Raw genomic sequence first — 16,334 nt, 5'->3', positions numbered from 1 at the left:
TCTTTAACCTCATCAACCCTGTGTCACAACATTCCTAGCTCTTAAAAGACAAGTTGGGAGCCAGAATGACTGTGCTGTCTTTTCCGAAGCAGGTAGAAAATATTAGATAACTATTATTAAGTATCATTGATTTCTTATCAGAGATTATTCAATCAAAGTTTTTTGAGTTGTGACTGTACTGTTCTTATTGACTCAAATGCATTTTAGTGGTGTTGTGACACACTTGGTAGTTTTTTTTATCAGTAGCTGATTTTATTTTCACTCAATGAAACATTCAAATACTCTTTTGACCCCATTTCTGATTAAATCTGGTTTGGAGGTCATCTTTAATTAGCCATGCTTCCACTCTACACACAAACACAACCTTGTCAGAAACTACCACTAGAGAGCGATCTGGTCGCGCAAAGCATACAGTAGCCTACATACAACCATCTGAAGCACCATAAAATATTTATTGTGTTAGTTAAACTACTAGCCTAATAAAAGCATTTTATTTTTATTTTCTTTTAATTATAGAAATTTGACATCATCTCTAGATGCATTTTAATCAACACAGTCTGATTTAGGATTGTAAATAATAAAAGATATGAAACAGCCAGGCTCATGGTCAAGACAACCTCCCACCGCGCCGCCTGCTATGTTGTCTTTTGCACGCGCTCGCGTTGCGCGTGCACCCTAGACGCAACAGGCGCGTGCTGTAGCCCAGTTCACTTCGCACATAAATTCCTAGCTGACAAAAGGGGGACAGCCTTTGGAAAGTGTCACGAGTGTCACGTTTTAAAAATCAGACATTTTTAGTGGATTATTTTTACCAAGTGGAGAGGACATACTCCTAAAGTTTTCTTAAAATATTTTTATTAGACGAAAACAGTCGTCGTGAAACCCCACAGACTTACGTCCTCTGCGTCTTCCTAATTATAACACGAGCTCGCGGTCAGTAACTGTATCTCGAGGGTCAAAGGCGCGCGCTATGCGGACCCAGCCTCGCGCCACGACTGGCTTCTGACAACTTCCCTGCGACCATCGGAGGAATAACGCACGAAAGTTCGGCTTTTTAAACCACTAAGGTAAAGTAGCCTCTGAAAACTACATTACAGTAAACAGGTTTTACATAATACCATTGAACCACTACCGTTATGTTTTGTAGGCTATAAAACTACTTCATTAGTTTGCGTTCTCAGCTGGACTCTGTTGGTGAGTGTCATTGACGCAGAACTGACAGTAGTAGCCTTAAATTTGAACTGTCTGTTCATAGTTCACACCTCTTCGAATGACAGTTTTGTATCTGGATGTTTAATGGTGAAAATGTTGTACGTAAACCCTTAAAGAGATAGTTAACCCCAAAATGAAAATTCTGTCATCATTTATCTGTTAAACAGTTAATATTTTCAATAGGAATTATGATTATAGAAATCTGAAATGAATACAAAATCAAATAATATGAAAAAAAAAAAAAAAAACTTGAAACAGAATACAGAAAAGAGCAAACAAAATTCAAATCATCTACAAGTATTAATTAACATTAGCAAGATATTATACAGCATGTCTCTGTTCCCAAATGGTTGGACCAGCACAACCTTGTGTATCAACATCTCCATGGGAAAGCTGATAATGGGACTCTAGGGAAAGAGAGAGTTGTTAAGAGCTATGCTGAGGAAGAAATGTAACCCACAAGATCTTGGACAATCATACCATGAAAGAGGCCAAAGGATGAATAGCTGAATTCTTCATGTGACTTAAAAAATGTTGGGATTTCACCTATTAATGATCAACAAACATGTTTTGAACATTAATTTAACATTGGAGTTTTCCCAATGCTTAAACTTGTCCTTTTGTGCTTCCATAGAGCAGTAGAACAATAACACAATGTTTCTCTTTTTTGGCAAGAATAAACATTTCTGGAAATTATCATATTAGCTAAATTCCTTCTACATTTCTCAGCTGTGTTTAGCATGTTTTTCTTTCTCATACAATAGCTCTGATTGGCTGCTGGACTTGCCAGAAGTTGGGCAGCTTTTTTCTCAAACAACAGACTCCATTGTTATCTCCGGAGCCTACCAGCTCTTGATAAGGTTGCCACTTTACTCTGATTTGAGTTCGTTTTAATGCCTATTCGTTTTAAAGGACAAGTTCAGTGTTTTATATGTGAGAGATGTCCCTAGTTCAGGGTTAAATGCAGATTCTACAAAAGATGATCTTTGGAACCTCTTACTTCCCAGCCCATTGTGGAAGCATGAGAATGGTTTTCCTAAAAGAGAAGGGAGGGTTCCTGTTGCGCATCTTGTGATAGACAAGCTTCCTGCCAAGAGGAACATATACACTCATGAAGAGAGAGGGGGGTGTGGGGGAGATTGCTTTGTCATTTCGAAACCACAATGGAGTGCTGAAAAGTTCTTGGAGTTCTTTAACACTTGTGTTTAGCTGGAGCTTTAACTGTAAATGTCAATGAGCATATATATATATAGTGGATATAAAAAGTCTGTTAAAAACCCCTGTTAAAGGAATAGTTCACTTTTGAATGAAAATTTCCTGATAATTTACTCAGCCCCATGTCATCCAAGATGTTCATGTCTTTCTTTCTTCAGTCAAAAAGAAATTAAGGTTTTTAAGGAAAACATTCCAGTATTTTTGTCCATATAGTGGATTTCAGTGGGGTTCACCAGGTGGAAAGTCCAAATTGCAGTTTCAGTGCAGCTTCAAATCACTCTACACGAGGAATAAGGGTCTTATCTAGCGAAATGATTGGTCATTTTCAAAAAAAAAGAAAAAAAAAAAAGTATATACTTTTTAACCACAAATGCTCAGTTCAATTTGAAATGAAAATTAGCCCAAGCTTTACTCATCCTCAAGCCATCCTAGGTGTGTATGACTTTCTTCTTTCTGATTAACATAATCTGAGAAATATTAATAAATATCCCGACGCATCTGAGCTTTATAATGGCAGTGATAGGGATCAATGAGTACGAGCTGAAAAAAGTGCTTCCATCCACATCCATCCATCATTAACGTGTGCTCCGGGGGTTAATAAAGGCCTTCTGTAGCGAAGCGATGCGTTTGTGTAAAAAAATATCCATATTTAAACAAGTTATGAAGTAAAATATCTAGCTTCCACCAGACCGCCTTCCGTATTCAACGTACGAAGAAAGTGTAAAACTCTTGCAGTTCAAAAAGCTTACGCTGCGTCCTACGCCTTCCCTATTCAACTTACGGAAAAAGTGTAACTGACGTGAAGCCAGTTTACACTCGCTTTGTAACTTCAATACGGAAGGCAGTCTGACGGAAGCTAGATTTTTTACTTCATAACTTGTTAAATATGGATATTTTTTTTTACACAAACGCATCGCTTTGCTTCAGAAGGCCTTTATTAACCCCCCCGGAGCTGTGTGGAGCACACATTTATGATGGATGGATGTGGATGGAAGCACTTTCTTCAGCTCATACTCGTGACACCTGTTCACTGCCATTATAAAGCTCGGATGCGTCAGGATATTTATTAATATTTCTCAGATTATGTTTATCAGAAAGAAGAAAGTCATATACACCTAGGATGACTTGAGGGTGAGTAAAGCTTAGTCTAATTTTCATTTAATTTTTACTTTAAGCCAAACAGCCTTTACAAAAAAAAAAAAAAAGGTAAAACAACGATATCAGATGATTTTAAAGTTTGAGGAGAAAATTAGATGGAGTTTTTCGCCCTACCGCGGTACTTCCGCCTACGTCACACGTGACCTTTCAATGTAATACGTGGCAGATCGCAGAGCAGTGCAAGATGAGCATTTGTGGTTAAAAAGTATATAAATTTTTTTTTTTTTTTTTTTTTTAAATGACTGATTGTTTCGCTAAATAAGACCCTTATTCCTCGTCTGGGATTGTGTATTATGCTTTGAAGCTGCACTGAAACTGTAATTTCCCGGTGAATCCCACTGAAGTCCACTATAAAATACTGGAATGTTTTCCTCAAAAACCTTAATTTCTTTTCGACTGAAGAAAGATAGACATGAACGTCTTGGATGACATGGGGGTGAGTAAATTATCAGGAAATTTTTATCCTGAAGTGAACTAATCCTTTAAAAACCCTGTATTTTTTTTTGTTTTTTTCATGAAGAAACAAAAGAATATTTTAAATATAAAATAAATATTAATTTAAATGTCTGTTTGAAAAGAGGCCAAATAGTGTGGTCCGGTAGGCAAGGGTCACAGATAACTGTATGTGCTTTAATCTGTGACTGTTTTTCAGGTTCCTAAGCAATGCCTGTCCCTCCTCCACCACCTCCCCCAGCACCCCCACCCCCACCTCCACCTGCTGCAGCTCCTGCACAAGTGAGACACACACACACACACACACACACACACACATTCATAGATACCTATTAATGTAATATAGTTAACCAGACTCTAAACACTTTGTGTGTGGCTCTTTTCTTTTCTCCATATGTGTGCTGCTTTCTCTCTCTTTCTGTCTTTCTCTTTGTTTCCATCACCCAGTTCCTCCTGGCAACCACCTGGCCAGATTTGCATTATTAATTACAGATAAAATTACACACACAGGAATATACAGCACAGGTGTCACATGATCAGATTTGTCTTTCTTGTTTAATGCACATGCAAACTAATGAACAATTTAAAATGCACATTTGAAACCATTAATGGGGAAGTTCCCCCTAAAAGTACAAATTGTGACTCATTTACTCACCCATGTCATTCTAAACCTGTTTGGCTTTTTGTTTTCCTCTCTGGAACAACAAAGAAGATATTTAATAAAATGTCTCAGTGGTTTTATGTCTATACAATGAAAGTCAATGGAGTTCAAAACTTTTGACGCTTTATGAATCATGTAGCTTTCTAAGTCATACCCATGTTATGCTGTTTTACACATTATTTAGTCATAGAATTCAGTACATGATTAGATTAAACTATTTGTTCCCATGCAGTTTACGTTTTATTTTGGTGTATCATGGATACTGTGATGACAAGCATAGCAGAGAAAAAGGCATAGTGCATCTCATCAGAATTGCACAAAATTAAGTTGCAACTTTTTTCCTCTTTCTTTTACAGTCACGGACAGACCCTCCTAAAGTCCAGCGTTCTGAGGGTGGAGGTCGCAGTGCACTCCTGTCTGACATTCAGAAGGGGACGAGGCTGAAAAGGGTCACACAGGTCAATGACCGAAGCGCACCAGTCTTTGACAGTGAGTTAAAATCAAATTCATTCACATAAGCTCAATTTTCAATTCATAATTCTGTAATGTAACAACTCATGTCACCTGATCAGGTGAAATGAGTCATTTGTCAACTATCTGGTTGCAAGCATGGGAAATATGAATACTAAACTGATACTATTTAGAGTTCATTTCCTGATTATCTGACTTGGCATATATCTGCTGTATGATGGCAACAGTAGAATGTTGTTTATTGGTGTAACCAGAGCTACCGGCATTGTATTTTCATTTTCAACAATTGTTGATTTAGGATTAGAGTGTTGTGTCAGCATGAGAACCTGTATTAAATTAGTCTCTCGTGAAAATGAAACTGAAGGAGTTTGAGAAAGATAGACTAAATATGAAGAGAAAACCAGGCTTCAGAGAAAGTCTGAATGGCTGATAAGTTGTAAGGGCTTATCAGTGGCGGAGCTATATTTGAGCTCAAGGTCTATAGCTATTGGGTTCTCACACTTCAAAGCACTCTTGTGGACACAAAGGCTTTCTATCTGTATATGGAAATGCACAGTGGTAGATAAAGGGCCAAGACCTCAGGAAGTGCTGGAGTGAGGATTACACAGAAAGTGGGGGGTGACAATGCTCCTCATCTTCCTCTTTATTACAAAAGACAGTATTCTTTATGCTCAGGACATGCTATGTTCATTAAAAAGTCATTGGCTCACTTCAGCTTACAGTTCCTGTTTCGTCTTGATGTCTGCCTGTCTTATGTTATTGTAAGTAGGACATGTTCTATAAACAATATCTTTTGTCCTTGACAAGGGTATTATTGTTAATAGGAACTATAATGATGATAATAACTAGATATTTAACATATTCAACTAGATATATGACATTTGATATTCAACAGTGCTTTGATCTGCCTGCATTGACACCATTTTCTTTAAGAGCTGCTGTGCAGCCAAAATTATATACCAGTTATCACTGTAAAGCTGCTTTGACACAATCTGCATTGTAAAAAGCGCTATATAAATAAGGGTGAGATACTGAAAAAACAAAACAAACAAAAAAAAAACTTGGTATTGAAGTCACAGTTCAGTACGGGTTATATATACAGTTCTGTGCAAAAGTTATAGGCCACCATTAGATGTTGTTTTAGCTATGATATAGTGACCATATATAATTATTTCTCAGACCCTTTATTAGAACATAACCAGAAAATACAGTCAATTTGTATGCAATATTAAAAAAACAGAAAAACAAAACAAAACAAAAACAGCCTTTATAGGCTAAAGTGGCAAGTATTTAGTGATCTCCCCTTACACTTGAGCAATAGCAGGAACCTGACTCTCTTAAACCTAAATGGAATGGAAAAGGACTGGAAAGCAAAGAAAAATTTAAAAATATGATAAGAAGTTTCTCAGAGTTTCAGTGTTCAGAGTTCTTTGAGAAAATGGAAGTCCAGGAGAAATGTAACAGGAGGTCACACTAAATACTTTTTGCTTAAAGAAACAATTTTGTTCAGATTTGTTTTTAAATTTTGTGTACATATTTCCTGTATTTTCTATTCATCGTAATAAAGAGACTGAAAAATAAATATGGATGGTCATTAAAACATTGCTAAAACAACAAAGCTGGTGGTGGCCTAAGACTTTTCCACAGTACTGTATATATATATTATATATAATATATATATATATATATATATATATATATATATATATATAAACACTCCTCAAAAAAATTAAAGGAACACTTTGAAAACACATCAGATCTCAATGGGGAAAAATATCATGCTGGATATCTATACTGATATGGACTGGGTAATGTGTTCCATCCTTTGATGGAAATGAAAATGATCAACCTACAGAGGACTGAATTCAAAGACACCCCGAAAATCAAAGTGAAAAAATGATGCAGCAGGCTAGTCCATTTTGCTGAAATTTCATTGCAGCAACTCAAAATTGTACTCAGTAGATTGTACGGCCCCCACATGCTTGTATGCATGCCTGACAATGTCGGGGCATGCTCCTAATGAGACGACTGATGGTGTCCTAGGGTATTTCCTCCCAGATCTGGACCAGGGCATCACTGAGCTCCTGGACAGTTTGAGGTGCAACCTAGCGGCGTCGGATGGACCGAAACATAATGTCCCAGAGGTGTTCTATTGGATTTAGGTCAGGCGAGTGTGGGGGCCATTCAATGGTATCAATTCCTTCATCCTCCAGGAACTGCCTGCATACTCTCGCCACATGAGGCCGGGCATTGTCGTGCACCAGGAGGAACCCAGGACCCACTGCACCAGCGTAGGGTCTGACAATGGGTCCAAGAATTTCATCCCGATACCTCATGGCAGTCAGGGTGCCATTGTCTTGCCTGTAGAGGTCTGTGCGTCACTCCATGGATATGCCTCCCCAGACCATCACTGACCCACCACCAAACCGGTCATGCTGAACGATGTCACAGGCAGCATAATGTTCTCCACGGCTTTGGAGAACGTCTGTCACATGTGTTCAGGGTGAACCTGCTCTCATCTGAAAAGCACACGGCGCTAGTGGCAGACCTGCCAATTCTGGTGTTCAATGGCAAATGCCAGTCGAGCTCCACAGTGCCGGACAGTGAGGACAGGGCCCACTAGAGGACTTTGGGCCCTTAGGCCACCCTTATGAAGTCTGTTTCTGATTGTTTGGTCAGAGACATTCACACCAGTGGCCTGCTGGAGGTCATTTTGTAGGGCTCTGGCAGTGCTCATCCTGTTCCTCCTTGCACAAAGTAGCAGATACTGGTCCTGCTGATAGGTTAAAGACCTTCTACAGCCCTGTCCAGCTCTCCTAGAGTAACTGCCTGTCTCCTGGAATCTCCTCCATGCTCTTGAGACTGTGCTGGGAGACACAGCAAACCTTCTGGCAATGGCACGTATTGATGTGCCATCCTGGAGGAGTTGGACTGCCTGTGCAACCTCCGTAGGGTCCAGGTATTGCCTCATGCTACCAGTAGTTACACTGACCCTAGCCAAATGCAAAACTGGTGAAAAACAGTCAGAAAAGATGAGTAGGGAAAAAAAAATGTCAGTGGCCTGGACTCCACCTGTAAAACCATTCCTGTTTTGGGGGTCGTCTCATTGTTGCCCATCAAGTGCACCTGTTGTTAATTTCATTAACACCAAAGCAGCTGAAACTGATTAACAACCCCCTCTGCGACTTAACTGACCAGATCAATATCCCAGGAGTTTAACTAACTTGATGCTATTCTCTGATTAAAAAGTGTTCCATTTTTTTTTGAGCAGTGTATATATAGACTTTCTAGGCTTTCTAAGTCATACCCATGTTGTGCCATGTTAGACATCATTTAGCCATGCTAGAATTCAGTACCTGATTAGATTAGACCATTTGTTGCCACACAGTTAGTGTTTTATTTCGGTGTATCATGGATACTGTGATAAAAATCAAACCAGAGAAAACTAAAGGGACATTGAAACACATTAGAACTGCACAACATTAAAGGTTCAGTAAGCAATTTCTGAGAAATGCTGTTGAAAATTTAAATCAACACCCAAACAATCGATTATTAACAAAGAGGAAAATGTAAAAGGAATTGGAAAAAGAAGGGTTACGATGAGACAAGCTAGGACCCGCATTAATATTGGAAAAGCTTTCCAGTGGAGAGACGTTAGAGAGCATGCCATGGTTGCCTTGTTTCTGCACAAGTGAGTAATATTGGTTAATTTGGTTTTGCTATGTCTCCGGAACCAAGTTATGCTGTTGTTGTTGAATCACAGCTGATTTATCCATGTTTGCACGAGCTGTCTGGTGTTGCCTGTGTTGCATAGTGTGTTGTTATTTTGGGGGAGGAGCAATGAAGGGAAGGGTGTTTGAGTGTTATTTTCAAATATCAACAGTGTTTCTCAAAAATCATTTACTGTACCTTTAAGTAAGTTACAAAGTTTACTATCTTTGTTTTACAGTCACAGACAGACCCTCCTAAATTGCAAACAAATTAAAATTTAAACTGCACTATATATATATAATTTTATAATTAGATTTAGAAGTTAATGCAAAACCTGCCTTTTTTTTATTTGAGTGTTGATTATTATATCTAAAAATAAATAGCAACTGAATTTAATAGTTTGGGCTCTGTTGTTAATTGTAACCTTTAATATTATATATATATATATATATATATATAATTTATAAATTAAATAATGAAAAATTATAAACAATATTATAAAAATGATAAAAGCTGGAGTCTGCTAAGAAAATGTAACTGATTTTAAAAAAAGATCTGAATGGTGGATTGCAATGTGATAAATCCAGGAAAACATTCTACTTGGTGAAATTACTGTTAACATAATGGTGATGTATGTATTTGCAGAACCTAAAGTTAATAGTGTGAATGATGGTGGAAGAAATGTGGTTGCTGGGAATTCTACAAACACAGCAGGATCTACTCCATCTGCAGTGGGTCCAAGTCTGGGTGGACTGTTTGTCGGGGGATTTCCTGTACTCAAATCAGTTGGACAAAAAGAGAAACAGACACATCACAATCTAGGTATTGAAGTCAGATCTATTTGTTGTCATGCTGAATAAAGTTTTTCAGTGCTAGAAAACCTTTGTATGATTTTTGGATATGGCTTGTTTGTGTTTCAGTGTCTCGTTCCGGCTCTACCGCCAGCCTGAAGCAGCCTCTCTGGAACCCTCCATCACAAGGAGATGGTTTCAGGGGAAGCGCCCCTGATCTTTCCCCCTCCCACAGGCCTGTGGAGAGAACATCCTCACTGTCTAAAGTTCGGCCTATTTCCTCATACACAGCTCCGCCCTCCCCCAGCCAAACTACACATCCTACTTTCCAACTGTCCTCTACTCCTCCTTCCTCTGCCCCACCCCCTCCTCCACCTCCTCCTCAGGAGCGGCCCAATAATAGACCACCACCTCTCCCCACCTGCCCGCCTCCACCCCCTCCTCAAATGGCCAAACCCACTTGGTTACCTGTCCAATCACACTCCATTCCCATGCCCACGACTCCACCTCCTCCACTGCCTCCCTCGGTTCCTCCGTCCTCACTTCCTGACAGATCATCCGGTGTCTTCTACCCTCCACCCCCTCCACCAGTCCCTCCATCCTTGCTCCCCGACAGGTCATCTGGTGTCTTTTACGCTCCGCCCCCTCCACCCCCTCCATCAGTCCCACCATCTTCACTCTCTGACAGGTCATCTGGTGTCGTCTACCCTCCGCCTCCTCCACCACCTCCGTCCTCACTCCCTAACCGCTCATCTGGAGTCTTCTCCCCTCTGCCCCCTTCACCAGGGCCGTTAGAAATGAAGGACAGTACATTAGGACCTCCTCCCCCACCTCCTCCTCTTCCTGGTTCATTTGCATGCAGTAACACCTCCTCTGCACCTCCTCCGCTACCTCAGAAAGTATCTTCCATGCCTTCACCTACATACAGGCCCAGCGTACCACCTTTGCCACCGTCCTACCCCTGTAGCGCACCTAGTAGACGACCCCCTGCTGTGCCAAGATTTGCAGGTAGAAGACTAATGACCTTTGTTATATGTATTTGCAAATATTATATATATACACTACCATTTAACAGTAGGGTATACCTGAACCACACACACACATATACTTACTGCTACATCTGGTAAATTTTTGATCTTAAAAACTATTACAAATTACTATTAGCCTACTTTTATATACTCTATTATAAGCATTTCTTTTGAAATGCATGGTGGAGATTTTTAATAGGACAACAGACACAATCAATACAGAGCTGCACAAAAGCACTTATGCAAATCCCGGACACATGATGATGCACTTAAAGCGACACGGACAGGCCTCACTCTGCAATAAAAAGTTCATAACAGAGAACATAGAGAAGATATTTTGTGTGTATTGAACATTTTGGAGAGAGTTTTACCATGCTGACTGTAGTAACTGAATGCGACACGCTGTTTGAAAATAAAGAACTTAAAATCTGTGAACCTAAATTTAACAATGTAATATACTACTGTCTGTTCCGCAAATAAAGCCATTTAATGGCTTCAGAATACTTAAAATATGGTGCACTAAACCTTCTGTGATCCTTTTTTGTCCTTTTGAGGTTGACAGTAACAACCATTGGTAACGCACAGTATCGAATTTGTACAGACTGATACCCGATTCAGCAAAAGAGGTCCTTATCTGACCGATACGGAGTATCAGATCACCACATCCCTATTCAAAACTTTGGTGTCACTAAGATTTTTTAGGAATTTCAGTAAAAATATATAAACATCCTTAAAACAAGAGAAGTCTACGCTAAGAAGCACAATTGCACAAAAGATTATAACACTTGTATATATATTTTAAGGATGTATCTATTAATTAATTTACATTTCATTTTTGTTTATTGTTGACTTTTGATTGTTAGGAAAATTTGTAAGTTTGTCAAGATGAGGTCAGAAAGTTTTTTAATGTTTTTGAAATAAGTCTCTTATGCTTACCAGGACTGTGTTTTTTTTTAAAACAAAAATGCAGTAAAAACAGTAATATTGTGAAAAATTATTAGATAAAAAGAACTTACATTTATTTTAGTATATTTTGAAATGTAATTTATTCCTGTGATGGCAAAGCATTTTTTTTGCAATTTGACAAAGCTAAATTTGACTCCAAACATTTGAACGGTAGTGTATTTGCAAATATGTATATATAAATATGTATATACAATGTAATAAAAACTAAACTGATATTAATTATAGGCAGTCATTTATCAAGATTTTTGGATTTACAGGTGCTCCACGGATGGCTCCACCTCCTGCTCCCCCGGCTCGCTCTCCTAACACTGAACTCTCTAGTAGGATCCCGCCCCCTCCTCCTCTCCCACTGTCAGCTCCACCCAGCTCAGTACGCAACGGACACCTGCACAGTTTAGGTGAGACTACAGGTCATCATTAATGATGAAGCTAAAGGCCTAAATGGGCTATTACCTTCGGATGAACAGCAACAAGCAATTAGAAATTAACTACAGTGACAATATGATTTGCTAATTGTGTATTTGTATGTTTGTGATCACCCATATGCACACCCATTCGATTTAACATAGCATTTCTGTTTTATTTCCAACTCACAAAGTCTTTGTCTACTTTTCAGATGACTTTGAATCAAAGTTTCACTTCCATCCAATAGAGGACTTCCCCCCTCCTGAAGAGTTCAGGCCCTTCCCACGTACTTACCCCAGCAAGGAGAACAGAGGTACAACAACCTCTTTGTGTGTGAGAGTGTATGTGAGGAAAGGTGAAGTCTCTTCAATGACAGTGCTCACAATGTTGCCTCTGTTCATTTAGACAGCTTTGAGGCAGATGATCTTCTTTTTTTTATCTATATACAGTTGTAATATAGCTTTTGCTTTATTCTCTTTAGTACATCTATAATGCACAGCCTAAAATCACAGTGACAAAATACAGGTGATAATAAGTTGGGGGATAATAAAATGGATGTTGGATGATGGAAGTCCAGAATATATTTAGTATTAATATGTTTGAATTGGACAGCAAAATGTGCATATTAACACACACTAGCTATGTTTCTATCCACCCAATTTTATGCGCATTTTGGGATATCGCATTAAAAAAATGCTGGATTGAAACGTCAAGATGTGCATAAATTCTATAAATGCGCATAAAATAAGTATGCACTCAATTGAGGTGAATAATTTTTTATCCGATAAGAAGACATGCGCATAAACTGTGATGGAAACACATTTACCGAATAAATCCCTCAATGTGCAACAAAAAACTCGATTTTGCCTCAACAGTGGATGTGACTAACCAGCAGACCAATTTCAATGCACTGCATCTCAAATGATCATTCTGAAATGCCTGAGCCAAAGTCTGTCATCAAAATGATTTGGTTTAATTCCCTCCCAGAAGTGTCTCAACTTCCCAATTTCCATTTTTATTACAGATATTTTGCGTCAATTTCCCAGGAAAAGCTTTTTTTGAAGCTTTTTTTGTGTTTTTAGTGCGATTTTCCAATTTTGCGCATAAGTTAAATTTGCAACTTTTGATGGAAACATAGCTAGTGATACAATTAAAGAGATGTCAGTTAGTTGGTAGACAACCACTGACCTAAAGGTACTGTTCAAAATTATGGGGTCAGTAAGATTTTATTTTATTTTTTAAAGAAATTAATACTCATAAAAGATGCATTAAATTCATCAAAAGTGAGACATTTATAATGTTACAAAATCCTGAAAAAAAATATGTATCACGGTTTTCCCAATATATTGAGTTGCACAACTGTTTTCAACATTCTTCTTCATTATAAGAAATGTTTCTTAAACAGCAAATCAGCGTATTAGAATTTTTCCAAAGGATCATGTGACATTGAAGACTGGAGTAATATATTTAAAAAGAAAGCAGACTTTTCAAATTGTAATAATATTTCAGCTATATATTTCTGTTTTTAATGTATTTTGATCAATCAAAGGCAGCCTTGGGGAGAATAAGATACTTCTTTCATAAACATTTAAAACATCTTACCGACCCCAAACGTTTGAACAGTATAATACTGTATATTGTTTACAAGTTTCTGTTTTAATGCAACTAGTTTCAGTACCAGTTATCAGATTCAATAGCTGAAACAATTCAAAACTGCAAATAAATAGTTTTATCAGTTCCTCAGTTGATTGGTTTCATTTAAAACAAAGAAACACAGAAACTACCTGTCTTATTGAAAATGAACTATTCCTGTTTTGTTTTCACAGTCAACCCACAACCTCCTGCTATGAGGACTCATTTAAGATGAAATATGAAGCTTGGTGCTAACCTTTATCAGGACAGTTTTTAAGCATCATTTTCATCGTCAATGAAGAACAGCAGCCAAATCTGTAGGTCAAATCAATTCACTTAGCAGCACCACATTATCCATGAAAACATTTTAGTTTGATGTAAAACTAGTATACTTTTTTTTTTTACCATCAACATTTCAAGAATGAGTTTCCCCATTATAGCTGCAGACCTGTTAAAATCTCTGATTCTTATTGAAAGTGTTTACCTATCTTTTTAATTTTCTTCATTCAATAATAAGGGTTTAACTCTGGAACAAATGTATTATCCTAATAATTCCTACTAATTTTGCTTATACCTGACAAGGCTTTTATTAATTATCCCATCAGCTGTCAACATACCCTGAATGGAGTATGAGGGGAAAATTATTAAACTACTAATAGAATAAAAATGAGAAATTAAAACATGGCTTAACAAAATAAAGAGTTGAATCTGTGCATACAGATTAGAGAAATCTTGCTGACAAACAAAGGCCATCCATTTTTTGTAAAAGGGAAGAAAGTTCACCAATGTGTTTTAGGCCTAAGGTGGGCAGAATAAATGGTTAAACTAGACGAAACTATAGATATAGTTAATAGAATTACATTGCTAAAACTAACACATGAGGGTTTCAGGCAATATCGACCTGTTTTTATTTCTTGTGGCTGCTGGAGCCCTTTGTTGCCCTTCATCTAACTCAACAAATCAATAATTTTGAATTCTTTGTTTCAATTCTGAAACACCAAAGAATTGCTCTTTGATTTCCCTCATTCTATATTTCATTTTTATCTGTATCTCTGTCTGTATTTGAAATCTCTGCCAGTATGAAATGCTGTATTAAAGCTCTGAAAACGTAAGAATTCTCATGCGAGACACTGGGAAACAGTGCCACTCACAGGACATGACTGCAATTTATTCCTCTGACTGAATAAATTATTGTTTAACCCAAGTAAACATTACAAGACATACTTTTTTTCTGTGAAAAATGATCAAGCAGAGAATTATTAGGTATCAGTTCATAAAAGTCTGGACACAGTTCAATAAATAAAAAATAAATACAATGAATACCTGCTTTTACAATACATGCTTTACAATGCATGTACCAGCGAAATACAGCTTAGTCCGTTGTTCCTTGAGAATGAGAACATGTTATATCTATGGAAACATGCACAAACTTAATCATGCATTTGCAATACTAAACAAACATTCATTTCATATAAACATATTATACATTAATTTAAATCATAATAATTTCATTACACAGCTTCATACTTAAAATATTCATCCCTCAGCTCAGCTGCCATTAAAAACATACTAGAATCAAAGAACAAGTGCTGCAAATAGTGCTGTACTCGTTGTGTTGTACCTTATAGTGTGTGTGTCTACATGAGTGTGAAGGAGGTGAGGGAGACAGAAACAGCCAAATCCTCTCAGATCATCTGCTAAATACTGTTGATCTCAGCAGGCTCTCTCTCATATCTGTGTGTGTGTCTGTGTGAAACTTTTGTAAGCCTCAGGTCCTGTATTTACAGCCGGTTGAGTCGATGAAACAGGAGTCAGTGCACCTGAGCTGTCCAAAGGTTCTATGTGTACAAAAAGATAGAGACATTCATTATATTGGGTGTTGACATTAAATACTTTTGGGAAATTGGCATGTCCTGAGGTGTGACATGCTGTACTCCATATAAATCTATTTTTAAAAAGATTTTGCATCTCTAAAATTAATTAAGCATTTGTACTTTTCAAATTTTATAGTCACATCCAGGACCATTTGTGAATTGGTAAGAGATTATTAAAATGTTATTAAAATAATAATAATAATAATAATAATTAAGAATAATTAAAGCTGCAGTCTGTAAGTTTTGCCTCTTTGTCACCATCTCTGTTTGAAACCTGCAATTGCAGTTATTTGCGGAAGTATCATCTTTACGTGGGTTGTGCATCGGCATGGCTCCTCAGCGCGGATTAATCTAATGTTTGCTGTCAGTCACCACATCGCATCGGTGTGGATACTGTACTTCGGAATCACAGATTCTACGTCTTGGAAGTATGACCAAAATAAGAATTTTCACCAGGAAATGTCATCTGAACAAGTAAGTAACATGTCTGCCACTTTTGTTCTGACCGACTGAGAAAAAAAACATTACAATAAATCGCGCTGCCAATGGTGATTAAATCTAACGATCACTTAGCTCATATCACGTCAAACCCTGCAAATTATTATTATTGTTATACATTGTTCTCAAATTGTTAATGTTAACAGCATCAGCATTGCGTGACTATGTGTATTTAGTAGGGGTGGAAGAAAAAAATCGATCCATCAATGCATTGCGATTCTCTCTCCAACGATTCTGGATCGACTCTGAGCTTAGATTT

General features: G+C 37.7%; 2 protein-coding genes across 5 annotated transcripts in view; one reads left to right on the top strand and one right to left on the bottom strand.

The window, feature by feature from the left end:
- The first annotated feature begins 665 nt into the window (after positions 1-665).
- Positions 666-14,912, top strand: wipf3 (WAS/WASL interacting protein family member 3). 3 transcript variants are annotated; one of them, XM_051873561.1, is made up of 10 exons: positions 666-1,067; positions 1,148-1,194; positions 1,977-2,072; positions 4,238-4,320; positions 5,056-5,188; positions 9,527-9,703; positions 9,802-10,680; positions 11,924-12,064; positions 12,283-12,384; positions 13,898-14,912. In XM_051873561.1, exons 4-10 carry the CDS (start codon positions 4,249-4,251, stop codon positions 13,936-13,938), a joined length of 1,545 nt encoding a protein of 514 aa, XP_051729521.1. In that variant the 5' UTR covers positions 666-1,067; positions 1,148-1,194; positions 1,977-2,072; positions 4,238-4,248; the 3' UTR covers positions 13,939-14,912. The 3 variants fall into 3 exon arrangements, with proteins under 3 accessions (XP_051729521.1, XP_051729520.1, XP_051729518.1); XM_051873560.1 differs by lacking the exon at positions 1,148-1,194; XM_051873558.1 differs by lacking the exons at positions 1,148-1,194; positions 1,977-2,072.
- Positions 14,840-16,334, bottom strand: part of wu:fc38h03 (acetylcholinesterase collagenic tail peptide) — a 16,630-nt gene continuing 15,135 nt past the window's right edge. The window contains exons 17-18 of one of the 2 annotated variants that reach the window (XR_007926626.1): positions 15,325-15,541; positions 14,840-15,113 (exon numbers count right to left, since the gene is read on the bottom strand). Coding sequence is in view for 1 of the 2 variants with exons in the window: in XM_051873562.1 (XP_051729522.1) it covers positions 15,472-15,541 (70 nt within the window). In the remaining variant the exon portion in view is untranslated. Of the gene's footprint in view, positions 15,542-16,334 lie in introns of both variants that reach the window. The other variant, XM_051873562.1, reaches the window with a different exon arrangement.

This window comes from Ctenopharyngodon idella, chromosome 19, assembly GCF_019924925.1.
Source record: "Ctenopharyngodon idella isolate HZGC_01 chromosome 19, HZGC01, whole genome shotgun sequence".
Taxonomy (NCBI): Eukaryota; Metazoa; Chordata; class Actinopteri; order Cypriniformes; family Xenocyprididae; genus Ctenopharyngodon; species Ctenopharyngodon idella.
This window is presented reverse-complemented; position numbering and strand designations above follow the sequence as displayed.